Source organism: Lissotriton helveticus, chromosome 1_2 (assembly GCF_964261635.1).
Source record: "Lissotriton helveticus chromosome 1_2, aLisHel1.1, whole genome shotgun sequence".
Taxonomy (NCBI): Eukaryota; Metazoa; Chordata; class Amphibia; order Caudata; family Salamandridae; genus Lissotriton; species Lissotriton helveticus.
The window spans coordinates 117,189,222-117,204,799 of NC_136058.1; the positions used below are offsets into that span (position 1 = coordinate 117,189,222).

At 50.2% G+C, this 15,578-nt stretch overlaps 1 protein-coding gene across 1 annotated transcript in view; it reads right to left on the reverse strand.

Moving 5' to 3' along the window:
• HOOK1 (hook microtubule tethering protein 1) overlaps nucleotides 1-15,578 on the reverse strand; it is a 1,127,940-nt gene that overhangs the window by 899,760 nt on the left and 212,602 nt on the right. The window contains exon 3 of the mRNA XM_078669845.1: nucleotides 1,595-1,667. Within this exon, the coding sequence (XP_078525971.1) occupies nucleotides 1,595-1,667 (73 nt within the window). The remainder of the gene's footprint in view (nucleotides 1-1,594; nucleotides 1,668-15,578) is intronic.

Genomic DNA, 15,578 nt, shown 5'->3' on the forward strand with positions numbered 1-15,578 from the left:
TCCCTCAGCATTGTCCCTCCAAATCCCCCCTCACGCTGCCCCACCGCTGTTACCTGCACGGACCGTGGCTGACCTAGTGTTCTGCCACGTGTCCCGATAATTATTTCACCTCAGTTGTGTGGTTTATCCTAGTGCATGCGACAGGCAAGCATCAAACTAACTCTCATTGACCTTAGTTGAAGGAAGGCCCGATGTGTGGGAAGACCATCATCACAACTTGTAGCAATAAACAAAAACTCCCTAGTGTCTAGTGGGCTTTCTGCTACCCCTCCAGGGCATATTGGAGTTAAAGACCTCTTATCTGCCCCCTGGGGGGGGGGGATACAATTGTGGGTCATTTGAGGGGAAGGGTTAGGCCCAAAGCTTAAGCAGGCCGCCCCCACCCATTTCTCCACAAAAAAAAATATTCCTTGTCTCTAGTGGGTATTTTACCCGCTGGGACAGATTGGAGGCAACAACGTCCAATCAGTCCCGGGGGGGCAGAAATGCATTTGGGCCTGGGGTAGAGGGGAGCATTAGCCGGGGGGGGGAGCGCTTTCCCCTCCAAATATAAAATCTGTTAGTCTAGTGGGCTTTCTCCCCACCACCAGGGAGCAGATTGTTAGAAAGCACCTCCAATCTGCCCCTGATGTGGAGCAGAAATACTACTGGGGTTATCTGAGGGGTGGGGGGGTCGAGACTAGCCCTATGCCAACGTGGGTCACCCCCACCTATTTATTGATTTATACAAAATCTCTAGTGTCCACTGGGCTTTTTGTCCCCCTCCCCTGGGGGCAGATTGGAAGCAACAACATTCAATCTGCCCCAGGCAGGACAGAAAGACTTTTGTGCCTCGGCAAGCACTAGCCCAATTTACACTGAAACCTGATTTCCACAAATTGTCATTTGTGTGCAATATAGTTTTATCAGCAAATTTGTATGTCTGTGGAAATTTAGTGGCCATTTTAATGGAAAATTAGTGTTGTCTTTAAATGACAGTGCGCTGCCACACAATGCTTTAGTTACATTAGAAAAAAACGCCCATCTCATGTCCATTAAAGCAAGGTCTGTTGCAAACGTAGGTTGCTTTAAAAATAAGGTTGGGGTTTCAAAACGTTTGGGAAGCACTGTCCCAGTGCATTAAAACCAGCAGCCACAGAGAGACAAAAAAATCATTTCCTAACTTTCTACTCTTCAGCCATCTCCAAACCCACCTGATTGAATCTAAAATGTCTGCTACTATTGAAATGCCCAGGAGGTGATTATTCTGGTTTTAAAAATGACAGCTGCTCCACAGCAGACCATCTCAAATGTTCCTGCTAGCAAGATGATAGCTCTGGTACCTCCTGACTAATGTCCGCTAAAGCAATGCAAACAGGGTCACAGAGTTAGGTGGCTACTCTAAGGAACAGGAGAGATCAGAATGCCAGGGATGGAGAGAATGGAATTAGGCAATGCCGCTAAAGTGAACGCCTCGACATGCCATTCTGCTGAAAGAGCAGCCATCATTTTCAGTTTAGACATGTTTTGACAACATTAAACTTCTGAATGATAGCTGTTGGTACAAATCACCTTTCTGATCTAGTTCATATAATCAGTCAACAGTTCTAGATACCTTTATTCTCCAGTTGTCACCAACTTCATCTTTAATACGGTTTCGCCAAGAATCATCAAACCAGGCAGAATCTCTATAAAGGGATATAAATGAGGCAATAGTGAAATATTTAGAATGCCATCTACTATACCATTCTATCTCAATCATGACATACATGAGTTGTTCACTTCATAAAACAATGTATACATACACATATACAATGTAAATTCACGTTTTTTATTCTGAAAAACACATACTTCACTTTATTTAAATAAATCCCCAAATAATGCCACTGCTGCAGAAGCACAAAGGTTTCCAGCCTCACTATATATGGAAAATATATCACGCCTGATTAGTATTTCTCATAATCAATTTCAGAGAGTGGGAACCTTAAAATGAGTTATTCAGTCATATTCTCTTCTAACTGGTTAATTAGCGCCTCATTTAGTGGTGGGTGGTAAAAGAATATCTGCAAAAAATTGACAAGACAGTTCCCCCACCTCACAATAGCAAAGATTATCCTAGCTTCACTGTTAAGAAAACCACTGTTTGGACCCAACATATACAAGAATAGCTTCAGATGATATTACCTATTTAAGGGGGAAAATGTGGCAACATTCCAGCAGTTGATTTTGCTGTCTGTGTCCATCATGCAATGGCAGTCCCAGATAGGAAAAGTTAATAAATTTCCCCCACAAACTAGGATAAAGTCTCAATATTTGGGGAACATGAGTTATGCTATTTCCAAGGACCTGCCCCATCCCGGCTACCCGCATTTACTGTTTGAGACAGAAGCCGCTTTGGGGAAAAACATTAGTGATTCCTCAACTTGGTGGACGAGTTGAAGGGGGGTGGCAGAGGCAATGCCACCAAACACAAAATCAGGCTCTTATATATTAAGTATGACAGTGCCCCTAAATCACCAGTCATGAAAACGCATTATCCTATGTAAACAACCCCATTTGCCTATCTATTACATTCCAAGCATTGAGCTATCCAACGTAAGCTTTCAAAATATCACACTCATGCAGTCAACATAAGATTTCATAGCAGTAAAAAAGTCTTCACTAAAAATAGTTTATTAACATAGATTAGCATTTTTTGGTTCTTACCGCAGACCAGATACAAATAGTATACCACAAAAAATAACCTATTGCTTTCAAAATAAATCTTCCCCTGAGGCAAGATCCATGCCATACTGTACCAATCAAAGCGAAATAAAAAAACTAACATACCTCTTATAGCACATGTTGCTACACCTGGTATACGCAGCTCCAGTCACGGCCGGCATTATTTGCGGGTATGGCGGCGGGGATCACAAGGGCAAGGTTGCGAGGAGAGGGTAGCGCGGGGAGGGGTGGTAAATTTAATAATGAAAAAAATAACTTAACTGTGGACCGGGTGGGTCCCACGTTTTCATAGCGCCTGCTCCTGCTTTTCTGCCTCTGGCAAGAACAGGAAGCAGGCCACCTCCCTCCCCTCCCCATAGCCAATCACAGCACTGCAATGGCAGCGTTGTGATTGGTGGGGCGCCGGCCAGCCAAGGGCTTACGGGCAGGCCTTTTTCTGCATGTAGGCTACATTGCAGCCTGCATGGAGAAAGGGCAGAGTGCCCATGACTGATTTGGGAGGCTCAAGAGGGCCGTCCAAACAGGCATTGTGCCCTCAGCAGTGGGCACATCACTCCTCCTCTGCTCACAGAGCAGCCGCAGCAAACAACCAAACCCTTCTGCTTTCTCTGTAGGAATTATCATTTTATGTTTCTGCTTTTCGCACTGCAAAAAAGCAGTGGGGCGACATTCATCCGCACTAGTGGAAGAGCTGCCCCTGCGCAGTACATCACATTATCAAACGGGAAACTTATGCAGAGGCCGGAAACATTACTTTTTAAAACCTGGACTGCAATCATTATTTAAGTAAGGAAAGGGTACTTTCAGACAGTGATTGGTTTGGAGTCAGAATGCCTGATCAATAACTGTCTGACAGTGCCTCCGATGGATATTACAGTTCCAAAACTGCTTAATATTTGGGGTGAAATTCACATTTTTTTGTTAGATGATCTGTTTGAGATCGTACCATTTAGGGGGAAGGTTACACAAACCATATCAATTGTATTTTTTGGGGTGATAAAGTTCCACCATTTCTGTCCGACAGAAATGGACTGTAGATAAAATCTGTTTTAAAAGGTCAGAAAAAGGAGGACATTAAAGAGTGGTAACAGGTTTAAGTCACAATATAAATCATTAACTGGAGGTGCCACATACATTTTAGGAATTCTGGTAAGTTCTAAGATGATTTCACCACATGGAAAAAGAAGATCCTCTTCAGGGATTTGGCTCTTCTTTCACGGTCATCCGCCATCATCGTCCGAGGTCCAATATGGACCACTGATCAGTGTGTCAGCCTATACCTACTTATAAACAAATACACTGCTATTCAGTCCAGCTTGTTGCATTTAGCATTTATGGACATCACGTCGGCATGCAACAGGGTAAATCATAATAAGCTCTGGGATCGACTGCTACCAATGGGAGTGGACCCAGAAATTGTTTCTCTCCTCTAGAATCTCCACACCAGCATCTCAGCTGCGGTAAGGTACTGTCAGGGGTTGGACCTCACTGAGTCTTTTGTCATTAGTAGGGGTGATCACCAGGGTTGCATACTTTCACCTTTTTTGTTCACCCTTTACATTAAAGAGTTGGAACAAGCTTCGGTGTCATCGCAGGTGGACTGCCCAAAGGTAGGTACAAGACCATTTCCGGTATTGTTAATTCCGACGATGCAATGCTTATGGCATGCAGTGCGGCAGGTTTGCACTCCTTGTTGGACAGTTTCAACACCTCTATGGATCTGGATCATAGCTACTACAGTGCCGTGATATCCTACTCTGGATGATTGTTAGCGCTTTATAAGAAAAATAACATAACATTACATAACATGTTCAATTAGTGAAAAACACCTTTCGTGAGGCAGATCTTGTGGGTGCCGCAAAGCACACTGATATTCTTGGTGCACGAGGATCTGCGTCTCAGATATATTAGTGATCTTATAGCGCTTCCGCCACTGCTTTGTTGGATTAAGATATGTACCGGCGAAGGTTTACAGCTTAACATGTCTATTTTGTCGGACTGTTTATCTCTAGATCACATGCATAAAATCCCCTGGCTGGCTTATGTAAAGGCTACTTTAACTAGCCTAGTGAGGGTGAACATGTTTCAAAATCATCATTTGTTGTGTCCTATGGAGAAAAAACGGCTAATGGATCTATTCTTTGCACCTGCCTGCATGCAGAGTGAACAGAGGGAACTGGGAAAACCCATGGTCCGAGGGCATTTATTACTAAAAACGGTGCAGGGCATGGAACCTTCTCTTTACCAGTTATCTAGCGATAAGAGACAGATTTGTGGTGTCTTGATTTAGGTTTAGCTTGTTACAGCACCTGTTAGCCTCCCCGAGTGGCTGGGTCAGCCGTGGCGCATTAGAGCCCTGTGGCTGTGACAATGTGTCTCCACAGGATACCCCTCATTTTGCATTGCTGTGTAATGCACAAGTTACTTACCTTCGGTAACAATATATCTGTAAGAAACAGTAGTTAGTATTAGATTCCTTACCTTAGAATTCCTTACCTTAGAATATCCCTAGGCATCAGACTGGATCCGGAAAATTTTGCGTAGCAGTACCCCTGCGCGTCGGTAGGCGTCGTCTGCGGCTCCACGTCCGTCGTCGGCGCCGGGATGTCGTCGTCGGAGTACTTAGCCGCCGCCCTCGCGCGCTGACGTCAGTTCTTATACACAGCTTTTCCGCGCAAGAAACGCAGAGCCATGATAAAAACCAACACTGGTGCCATAAAAAATAGGGCCCTGAAAGGGGATGACCTTAACCCTAGATATCTGTTCGCAGAACGGGGAGGATGGGTGGGGCGTTAAGGAATCTAATACTAACTACTGTTTCTTACAGATATATCGTTACCGAAGGTAAGTAACTTGTGCATCTGAAAGAAACGGGTTAGTATTAGATTCCTTACCTTAGAATAGATACCCCAGGAATACCAACCCCGGTGGTGGGTCTGCGAACCAATGATCACACCAGAAAGTCCTGGAGAACGGAACGGCCAAAAAAGCCATCTCTCCGGACTTGGCTGTCCAGGCAGTAGTGTCTTGCGAACGTGTGCAGTGAGGCCCACGTAACTGCCTGACAGATGTCCTGCAAGGAGACTCCCCGACCCAGGGCAGTAGCCGCCGTGGCCCGAGTGGAATGGGCACGTAGCCCCACAGGAGGCTCCTTCTTAGACAGAGAGTAACAAGCCTTGATGCACAAGACGACCCATCGAGAAATGGTCCGTTTGTGCACCGCCCGTCCCTTCTTAGCGCCCACGTAACCAACAAAGAGTTGGTCATCCACCCGGAACTAGCGTGTGCGATCCAGATAATATGAGAGCGCACGTTTTGGGTCCAGACGGTGGAGCCTCTCTTCCTCTTTCGAGGGATGTGGAGGCGGAAAGAAGGTGGGCAAGGTGATGGACTGCCCGATGTTGAAGGCTGTGACTACCTTGGGCAGGAAAGAGGGTTGCGTCCGCAACACAACTTTGTCCGGATGGACAGAAAGGAAGGGAGGTTGAGAAGAAAGAGCCTGGAGCACACTCACTCTCCTGGCAGAGGTGATGGCAACTAGGAATGCAGTCTTAAGAGTAAGGAGACGAAGAGGACAGTTATGAAGTGGCTCAAAGGGAGCGCACATCAGATAAGTCAGAACCAGGTTTAAGTCCCACTGAGGCATCACGAAAGGAACAGGAGGAAACATATGAGTGATGCCCTTCAAAAACCTATTTACAACCGGAGACTTGAACAAAGAGGGCTGATCAGGGAGCCTTAAGAAGGTGGAAATGGCAGAGGGGTAGCCCTTTAGAGTGCCCAGAGCAGAGCCCTGCTGAGCAAGAGAAAGAAGAAAGAGGAGAACCTCTGAAAGAGGGGCAGAAAGGGGATCCACAGCCTTTGCTGTGCACCATGCCACAAATTTGTTCCACCTGCAGGCTTATACCGATTTTGTGGAGGGACGCCTGGCTGCCAGAATCACATTTCAGACTTCAGGAGGCAAGTCAAATGGCCTCAACTGCCGCCGCTCAATCTACACACATGTAAGTGGAGACTGGACAGGTTCGGGTGGAGGACCGTCCCCTGCTGCTGCAACAGAAGGTCCTCCTGAAGAGGCAGACGAATCGGGGGGATCGACTGACATGCTGAGTAGCTCGGGATACCAGTATCTTCGTGCCCTGTCCGGAGCCACAAGGATGACTTGGGCCCGGTCGCGCCTGATCTTCTTCAGCACTATGGGCAGAAGTGGTATAGGTGGAAAGGCGTACAACAGACCGAACTCCAGTCACGACGAAAAGCGTCTCCGAGAGAGTGCCGCCTTGGAAATTTCAATGCGCAGAAATGATGACAGTGCGCGTTCTCTTCTGTGGCGAATAGATCTAACCAAGGCTCTCCCCCCTGCTGAAAGAGGCCTTGCACCATGTCCGAGTTCAGACGCCATTCGTGATCCATCATGCACCGACAGCTGAGTTTGTCCGCCCTGGCGTTCAGGGAACCTGCCAGGTGTTGAACCACCAGGGTCACGCCCTGATGTTCCAGCCACTGCCAGAGGTGCAGAACCTCCTGGCAAAGGGTCCACGACCCCACCCCGCCCTGTTTGTTGCAGTACCACATGGCGGTGGTGTTGTCCGTGAACACTTGCACTACACTCCCCCGGACAGAGGGGAGGAATGCCTTCAGTGCAAGCAGGATCGCCCGCAGCTCCAGAAGGTTGATGTGGAGCTGGGACTCCGCCGGAGACCAGAGGCCTCTGATCTCCGCCCCTCACATGTGGCCCCCCCAGCCCTGGAGGGACGCGTCCGTCACAACTACGTGCTCCGGTTGGGGTAGGGAGAGGGATCTGCCGCTGACCCAATCGCGGTCCGTGAGACACCACTGCAACTGTCTTGCAGTGCCCTCCAAGATCAACACATGGTCGGACAAGTTGCGTTGATGCTGGGCCGACTGAGACTTCAGGTCCCACTGCAGAGCCCGCTTCCGCCACCTGGCGTGATGCACCAGAAGGATGCAAGAGGCCATCAGCCCTAGAAGCCGCAGCGTCAACCTGACCGAGACTCGGGAAAAAGGCTGAAAGATCGGAATCAGAGCCTGAATAACCCAAACCCGCTGTTTGGGAGGATAAACCCGAAGCTGCACCGAGTCTAGAACCGCTCCGATGAAGAGGAGCTTCTGAGAGGGACACAGGTACGACTTCGGCACATTGATGGAGAACCCCAGCAGGTGCAGGAGGTTGGCCGTAGTCTGGAGGTGGCTGACAACTGTCTGGGGCGAGCCCGCCTTCAACAACCAGTCGTCAAGGTAGGGGAAGACAGAAACCCTTAACCTGCGCAGATGAGCTGAGACCACCGCCATCACTTTCGTGAACACACGTGGGGCGCTGGTAAGGCCGAAGGGGAGCACGGTAAACTGAAAGTGCTCGTGGCCTACCGTGAACCGCAGTTAAGCCGGTGGGCCGGCAGGACTGGTATGTGGAAATAGGCGTCCTGCAAGTCCAACGCTACCCTCCAGTCTCCTGGGTCTAGGGCAGCTAAGACCTGAGCCAAAGTCAGCATCTTGAACTTCTCCTTCCGGAGGAAGCCGTTGAATGCCACAAATTTGTTCCACCTGCAGGCTTATACCGATTTTGTGGAGGGACGCCTGGCTGCCAGAATCACATTTCAGACTTCAGGAGGCAAGTCAAATGGCCTCAACTGCCGCCGCTCAATCTACACACATGTAAGTGGAGACTGGACAGGTTTGGGTGGAGGACCGTCCCCTGCTGCTGCAACAGAAGGTCCTCCTGAAGAGGCAGACGAATCGGGGGATCAACTGACATGCTGAGTAGCTCGGGATACCAGTATCTTCCTGCCCAGTCCGGAGTCACAAGGATGACTTGGGCCCGGTCGCGCCTGATCTTCTTCAGCACTCTGGGCAGAAGTGGTATAGGTGGAAAGGCGTACAACAGACCGAACTCCAGTCACGACGAAAAGCGTCTCCGAGAGAGTGCCGCCTTGGAAATTTCAATGCGCAGAAATGATGACAGTGCGCGTTCTTTTCTGTGGCGAATAGATCTAACCAAGGCTCTCCCCCCTGCTGAAAGAGGCCTTGCGCCATGTCCGAGTTCAGACGCCATTCGTGATCCATCATGCACCGACAGCTGAGTTCGTCCGCCCTGGCGTTCAGGGAACCTGCCAGGTGTTGAACCACCAGGGTCACGCCCTGATGTTCCAGCCACTGCCAGAGGTGCAGAACCTCCTGGCAAAGGGTCCACGACCCCACCCCGCCCTGTTTGTTGCAGTACCACATGGCGGTGGTGTTGTCCGTGAACACTTGCACTACACTCCCCCGGACAGAGGGGAGGAATGCCTTCAGTGCAAGCCGGATCGCCCGCAGCTCCAGAAGGTTGATGTGGAGCTGGGACTCCGCCGGAGACCAGAGGCCTCTGATCTCCGCCCCTCACATGTGGCCCCCCCAGCCCTGGAGGGACGCGTCCGTCACAACTACGTGCTCCGGTTGGGGTAGGGAGAGGGATCTGCCGCTGACCCAATCGCGGTCCGTGAGACACCACTGCAACTGTCTTGCAGTGCCCTCCAAGATCAACACATGGTCGGACAAGTTGCGTTGATGCTGGGCCGACTGAGACTTCAGGTCCCACTGCAGATCCCGCTTCCGCCACCTGGCGTGATGCACCAGAAGGATGCAAGAGGCCATCAGCCCTAGAAGCCGCAGCGTCAACCTGACCGAGACTCGGGAAAAAGGCTGAAAGATCGGAATCAGTGCCTGAATAACCCAAACCCGCTGTTTGGGAGGATAAACCCGAAGCTGCACCGAGTCTAGAACCGCTCCGATGAAGAGGAGCTTCTGAGAGGGACACAGGTGCGACTTCGGCACATTGATGGAGAACCCCAGCAGGTGCAGGAGGTTGGCCGTAGTCTGGAGGTGGCTGACGACTGTCTGGGGCGAGCCCGCCTTCAAAAACCAGTCGTCGAGGAAGGGGAAGACAGAAACCCTTAACCTGCGCAGATGAGCTGAGACCACCGCCATCACTTTCGTGAACACCCGTGGGGCGCTGGTAAGGCCGAAGGGGAGCACGGTAAACTGAAAGTGCTCATGGCCTACCGTGAACCGCAGTTAAGCCGGTGGGCCGGCAGGACTGGGATGTGGAAATAGGCGTCCTGCAAGTCCAACGCTACCATCCAGTCTCCTGGGTCTAGGGCAGCTAAGACCTGAGCCAAAGTCAGCATCTTGAACTTCTCCTTCCGGAGGAAGCCGTTGACGTTCCGGAGGTACAAGATAGGGCGTAGGCCCCCTTTGCCCTTCTTGGGAACCAGAAAGTAGTGGGAGTAACAACCACACCCTACTTCTGGCCCAGGAACGCGCTCGATGGCCCCCTTGGCCAAGAGGGCCGTAACTTCCTCTTGCAGAAGTTGCAAGTGATCCCCCGACACGCGGTAGTACTGCGGTGGCATGGCTGGAGGGGTCGCCTCGAAGTGGAGGGAATAGCCCCTTTGGACGATTTGCAGCACCCACCTGTCCGATTTGATGGAGCGCAAGTGGAGGAGGTGATGGCGAACCCTGCCCCCCACTGGCGTCAAATGGGCCTGAAAGCTCGGACTAGGAAGTCTTTGAGGCGGATGTGGACTGGCCGCGCCGTTGTACCTGTTACCGCCGCGACGGTAACCACGTCCGCCACCGCGCTGAATGTTAGTCTGTGGCCCGTGGCTGGCAGGACGTGTGGCAGCGCCCCTTCCGTGGCCACGAAAGGAGCGCTGGGCAGAAGATTTCTGGTGCGGGCCGACAAGCCCAAGGACTTGGCCGTAGCCCTGGAGTCCTTAAAGCGTTCAGGCGCATGATCTGCCATGCCACTGAAGAGGTGGCTGTCATCGAAAGGCATGTCCATAAGGGTGTTTTGGACATCGGCCGAAAAGTTGGCAGACCTCAGCCAGGCGTGGCGGCGAACCGCCACAGACGTGGAAATCGCTCTTCCTAGCGAGTCCGTGGTATCCAGTCCACATCTAATAGAGTACCGCGCTGCGTCTCTTCCCTCCGCAAGGGCTTGAGCGAGTTTCGCCCAGGCTCCCTCCGGGCACTCAGGCAGCACGGTCGCAACCGTATCCCACAGAGAGTGGGTGTAACGGCCCAAGAGGCACGCGGTGTTGACTGACCGCAACCCCAAACTAAGGGAGGAGAACATCTTCTTTCCGAACTGTTCATAGCTCTTGGATTCCCGATCTGGTGGTGCCGTCGGGAATGCGGATTGGGAGGTAGAGGCCTGGATAACCAGACTCTCGTGGGTGGGATTGGTGGACAAGAAACTAGGGTGGCGCCTAGCGACGTTCCTATCTACAGGAGGGCCTGTAGTGGGCCTGGACCAAGTGCCCAACAGGACTTCTGTGAGAGCCTCATTAAACGGCAGTAGAGGCTCTGGGGAGCTTACTTGCGGTTTAAGGACCTCTGTGAGGATGTTGGACCTCACAGTTGCGACGGGGAGCTCAAGAGCCAAGGCCTTGGCTGCCCTCATCAGCACCACACTATAAGCTTCCCCCTCCTCCGTAGCCACGGTAGGAGGGGAGACAAAACCAGTGTCTGGGGAGGTATCCAGGCCACAGGCTTCCCCTAGTTCCTGGGTCTAGTCCTCATATGACTGGCACTCACGTGCCAGGGGGTCCTCAGACCCCCCCCAGTCTCCCTTGTCGTCCATGTCCTGAAATTCAGGAATAAAGGATGGACCCAGATCCTCGAAGAATTGCTCTTCAGCCGGCGTCGAATGCGGCATCGAGCGACGCCGCTCCGACGCCGGATCCGGACCGAGGGTCGGACCGGGGATGGCGGCGTCCGAGGACGGCGCCGGGGTTGACACCCTAGGGGTCGACGCCAGCGGGGTCGTAAGGTCGACCAGCGGAACCGGATCCAGTGGGGCCTTGCGGCATCGGGACCGAAGTCGCCGACGGTGCCGGGGTAGAAGCACCCGACGGCGCCGGGGCCGGTATACAGCCTTTACAACAAAACTTTTACAACGCACTACCATTACGACGCAACTTTTACAATGCAAACCATTACAACTCATAGCGCTGGGGGGCGCTCTAGGATAGGGAATAGGTTTAATGTACTATCCAACACCTTCCCTACTATCCACGGGGACTGGAGTTGGAATAGTAAATTAAACTATTCACTATCCAGCGCCCAAAAGCATTATGCGTTGTAATGGTATGCGTTGTAAAACTTGCGATGTAAAGGTAGGCGTTGTAAAAGTATGCGTTGTAACGTCATACATCCGCCTGGGCCGAAGCACCCGGCCCGCTTGGGCTCCCAGTCGGGAGCCCAAGCCCGAGAGCGACCTCATGGCCATGAGGAAGGCGTCGATCTCCTCCGGCATCGCGTTCTGCCCAGGGACCGGCGGGTATGGAGTAGGCCGCGACGCCTGCGGCTCCGGTGGAGCCGCGTGGGCAGTGTCACCCGAACCCCTGGCCGCGACGCGCGAGCGTCGGGGGGAGTCAGAAGAGCGATGTCGCCTCTTCAACTTCTTGTGCTTCTTACCTGAGGACTTGGAGCCCGACGAGTGGTGTAGACTCGCCGAGCTGTGATGACTCCGGCCCCGCGACCTCGAGCGGCGCGGGTCCGACTGCCGGAGCTCGAGGCGCTTGCGGGACCACTCCCGCCTAGCCTTCGACGTCAAGGCCCGGCAGTCGGGGCACAACTTGTCATCGTGGTCGGGCCCCCGGCAATGTAGGCACCGGCGGTGGGGGGCGGTAACCGACATCAGTCGGTTGCAATCGGCACAGGGTTTGAACCCAGGCATCCCTACTGGCACCGATGGAGTTGTTCGACTCGAAAACAGATAAAGAAGGATCGAAAAAGTTTAGTCAAAAAATGACTAAAGGGTATGACTTTCTCCGGACCTGCGCTTGCTGGCGCGGAAAAAAGAAGAACTGACGTCAGCGTGCGAGGGCGGCGTCTAAGTACTCTGACGACGTCATCCCGGCGCCAACAACGCCGACGACGGACGCGGAGCCGCAGACGACGCCTACCGACGTGCAGGGGTACTGCTACGCAAAATTTTCCGGATCCAGTCTGACGTCTGGGGATATTCTAAGGTAAGGAATTCTAAGGTAAGGAATCTAATACTTACCTGTTTCGTTCAGATATTTTAGTGTTCTTAGGAAGCATTTTCTTTTTTACCAGTTCTGAAAGCCATGGAGTTTGCCCAAGCCAGACCGGCGCTTATGTTTTTACAACAGCTTGCTAATGCATATGTTCTTGTTGTGATCTCAGATTTTTTGCATGCTGCTGTAAGATCTAGGTGCTCCAGGCCCGATTGATGGGGTTAGGGTCTCAAAGCATAATTTTTCATCTAGACATTAATGTATTTCAATTTTAAATTCTTTTTAACGTTGATTTATAAATGTATTTATGATCTTATGTTCTTGTATGATTGTATTTATAGTCGAATAAAGATTTTGTTATGATGGTAAACTATCTTAGAAACAAAAAGTTTTTCTCTCATAACTTTCTCATGGCACACCAAAACTCATGAGGACACACTTTTTTTTATAATTTCACAAATATATACTGTTATTATGTATTGTTTCATCACATATTGAATTGATGGATATTTGTGTTCTACCACATACATATGTTTTAATCATTAACTTTATTGGTATCTTTCCAATCTCCCTATCCCTGAAATGGTCATAGCCCATTCCTCAATTGACAGTTTAGAATGTTTAGAACTCTCGTCAGTGACTTATGAAGAAAGCGTGGAGTTGGACGGAAATACAGTTCTTTCTTCCAGTTGCCGACTCTGCATATTTTATTATGTTGAATAATGGCGACGAGGAGCTAAGTTGCGCAAGATCCATCTCCACTCCTGAATACGAAATTCTCCTCAATACAGCGTGAAGCAGCATCCAGCGATAGGTGAATTGCTCAAAGGATTAAATAAGCATATTGTAGAAGATTGGTAATGTACGTGAACTAGTTTAATTTCTACTATGTAAGCAAAGTAGAAGGGTTGCCAAGAAAAATAAACCCATGTTAAATCACATTGGGCTATTAATGAAAAATGAAGTAGCATATTAGAAAAAGACATTCAAATAGTCGCCAGGCAACTTGAGCTACCAAAGGAGGCCATACAGATAAAGACTTACTTTTACAAATAAATATTATCCAATGGTTGCAAGCCAGCAGGGAAATCCATAATCTGCATTACTACGTTCTGAGGAGATTTTGAAAGAGTGCGTGGGAGCAGATTCCTGGCCCTGCTTACTGAAGATATCCAACAGTAGACCTCGCCTTGGCTCTTCCTCAAGAGCGTGGAGGAGAGAACATGCTAGTTTGAGGAAACCATTGAGGGACCATTTATGAAGGGAGCAAGAGGATGGTGTGCAAAACAGTGATTCACATACTAAGTGACAAGTAAATCAATATTAAGCATTTGCATACGGTGATAGGCACACCAAAATGCGATCTACATTTTCAGTAATACGCACACTGAAAATTGTAAGGAACTTGGTGTGTCAACTTGGTGACACGCCATTACTTTTCAAAGGATTAATACATTCTCAACCTATAGTGACAATCATATGTCCCCACTGAAACGAGAAGAACGGTCACCCAGGCCCTCATCAGCAGCAGGTTGGGCTACAGAAACGCCCTCTACGCAGGAGCCTCAGCCACACTCCTGAGACGGCTCCAACGCATCTAGAATGCCTCTGCACGCCTGATCCTCAACATCCCTTGCCGCAGCCACATCACATCCCACCTGAGAGACCTGCACTGGTTCCCGGTCAACAAGAGGATAACCTTCAAGCTCCTCACCCACGCACACAAGGCACTCCACAACACCAGACCAACGTACCTCAACAGACGACTCAGCTTCTACACCCCCACTAGCCAACTCTGCTCCACCGACCTCGCCCTCGTCACAGTCCCCCGCTTCCAAAGAGCGACCTCAGGCAGCAGATCGTTCTCCCACCTTGCCCCCAAGATCTTGAACACCCTCCCCATCCACCTATGGCAGACCCAAGACCTGCTGACCTTCAGAAAACTCCTCAAGACCTGGCTTTTCCAGCAGTAGCAGCATTCCCCACCCCAGCGCCTTGAGACCCTCACGGGTGAGTAGTGCGCTTTACAAATGGTATGATTGATTGATTGACTAATTGATTGATGTGACTATGCCTTTATATAAGTTACACATATTTTTGTTTCGGAGATAATTGTGAGTTATACTAAGGAGCTCCATTACAATTAGAACACTATAGCCATTTAAAATACTGTGAAGGATTATTTGTTAAACAAATAATGGCAGCAGCAAGCATGTCGTACCAAAACAGGACAAAGTTCTGTGACAAATGGGCGCATGTATGTCGCCCACAGGACAGACAAAGGAAGAAAAGAGATGGAGGGTAGAACAGAGGAGAAAAAGAGTGAAAAGAGGTAGATACTATTCCCCGGTTTCAAGGATACACTCCCGAAGGGGAAGGTCAAGTCTTGCCTCTCTTTCGCCCTCACACACCCCGAATGATGTCATGCTTCATCATCGGGCTTTCTTGTGCTCCTCGTCAGACCGGCGCTGCAATGTCTGAAGGGGCCCCGAAGGGTCTCTTTAGCGGAGATCTTTTAAAGAGAAAACGCCGTATGGTGTATGCAGGTGTGGGGGCAGAAAAAGAAGATGGGAGGGTTTCTATATAAGTGAAGTAGTGCGTGCAAGTGAATTAAAAATACCTAAGGGCATCCAGTCTGAGGTACTTTTATTAACGTGGTGTCCTTGGTAGATTAAAAAAACCAACAGGTTTGTGTGTCACGTGAGGCTTCTATGTGCCGGTGTGACTGGTCATAAGGTCGACATGTTTCACGCCTGTGTGTCAACAAGATCGGTGGCGTTTCTTCAGGACCTAAGGTGAAGTGCACGTCTAATTAAATTAAAACTAGTGAAT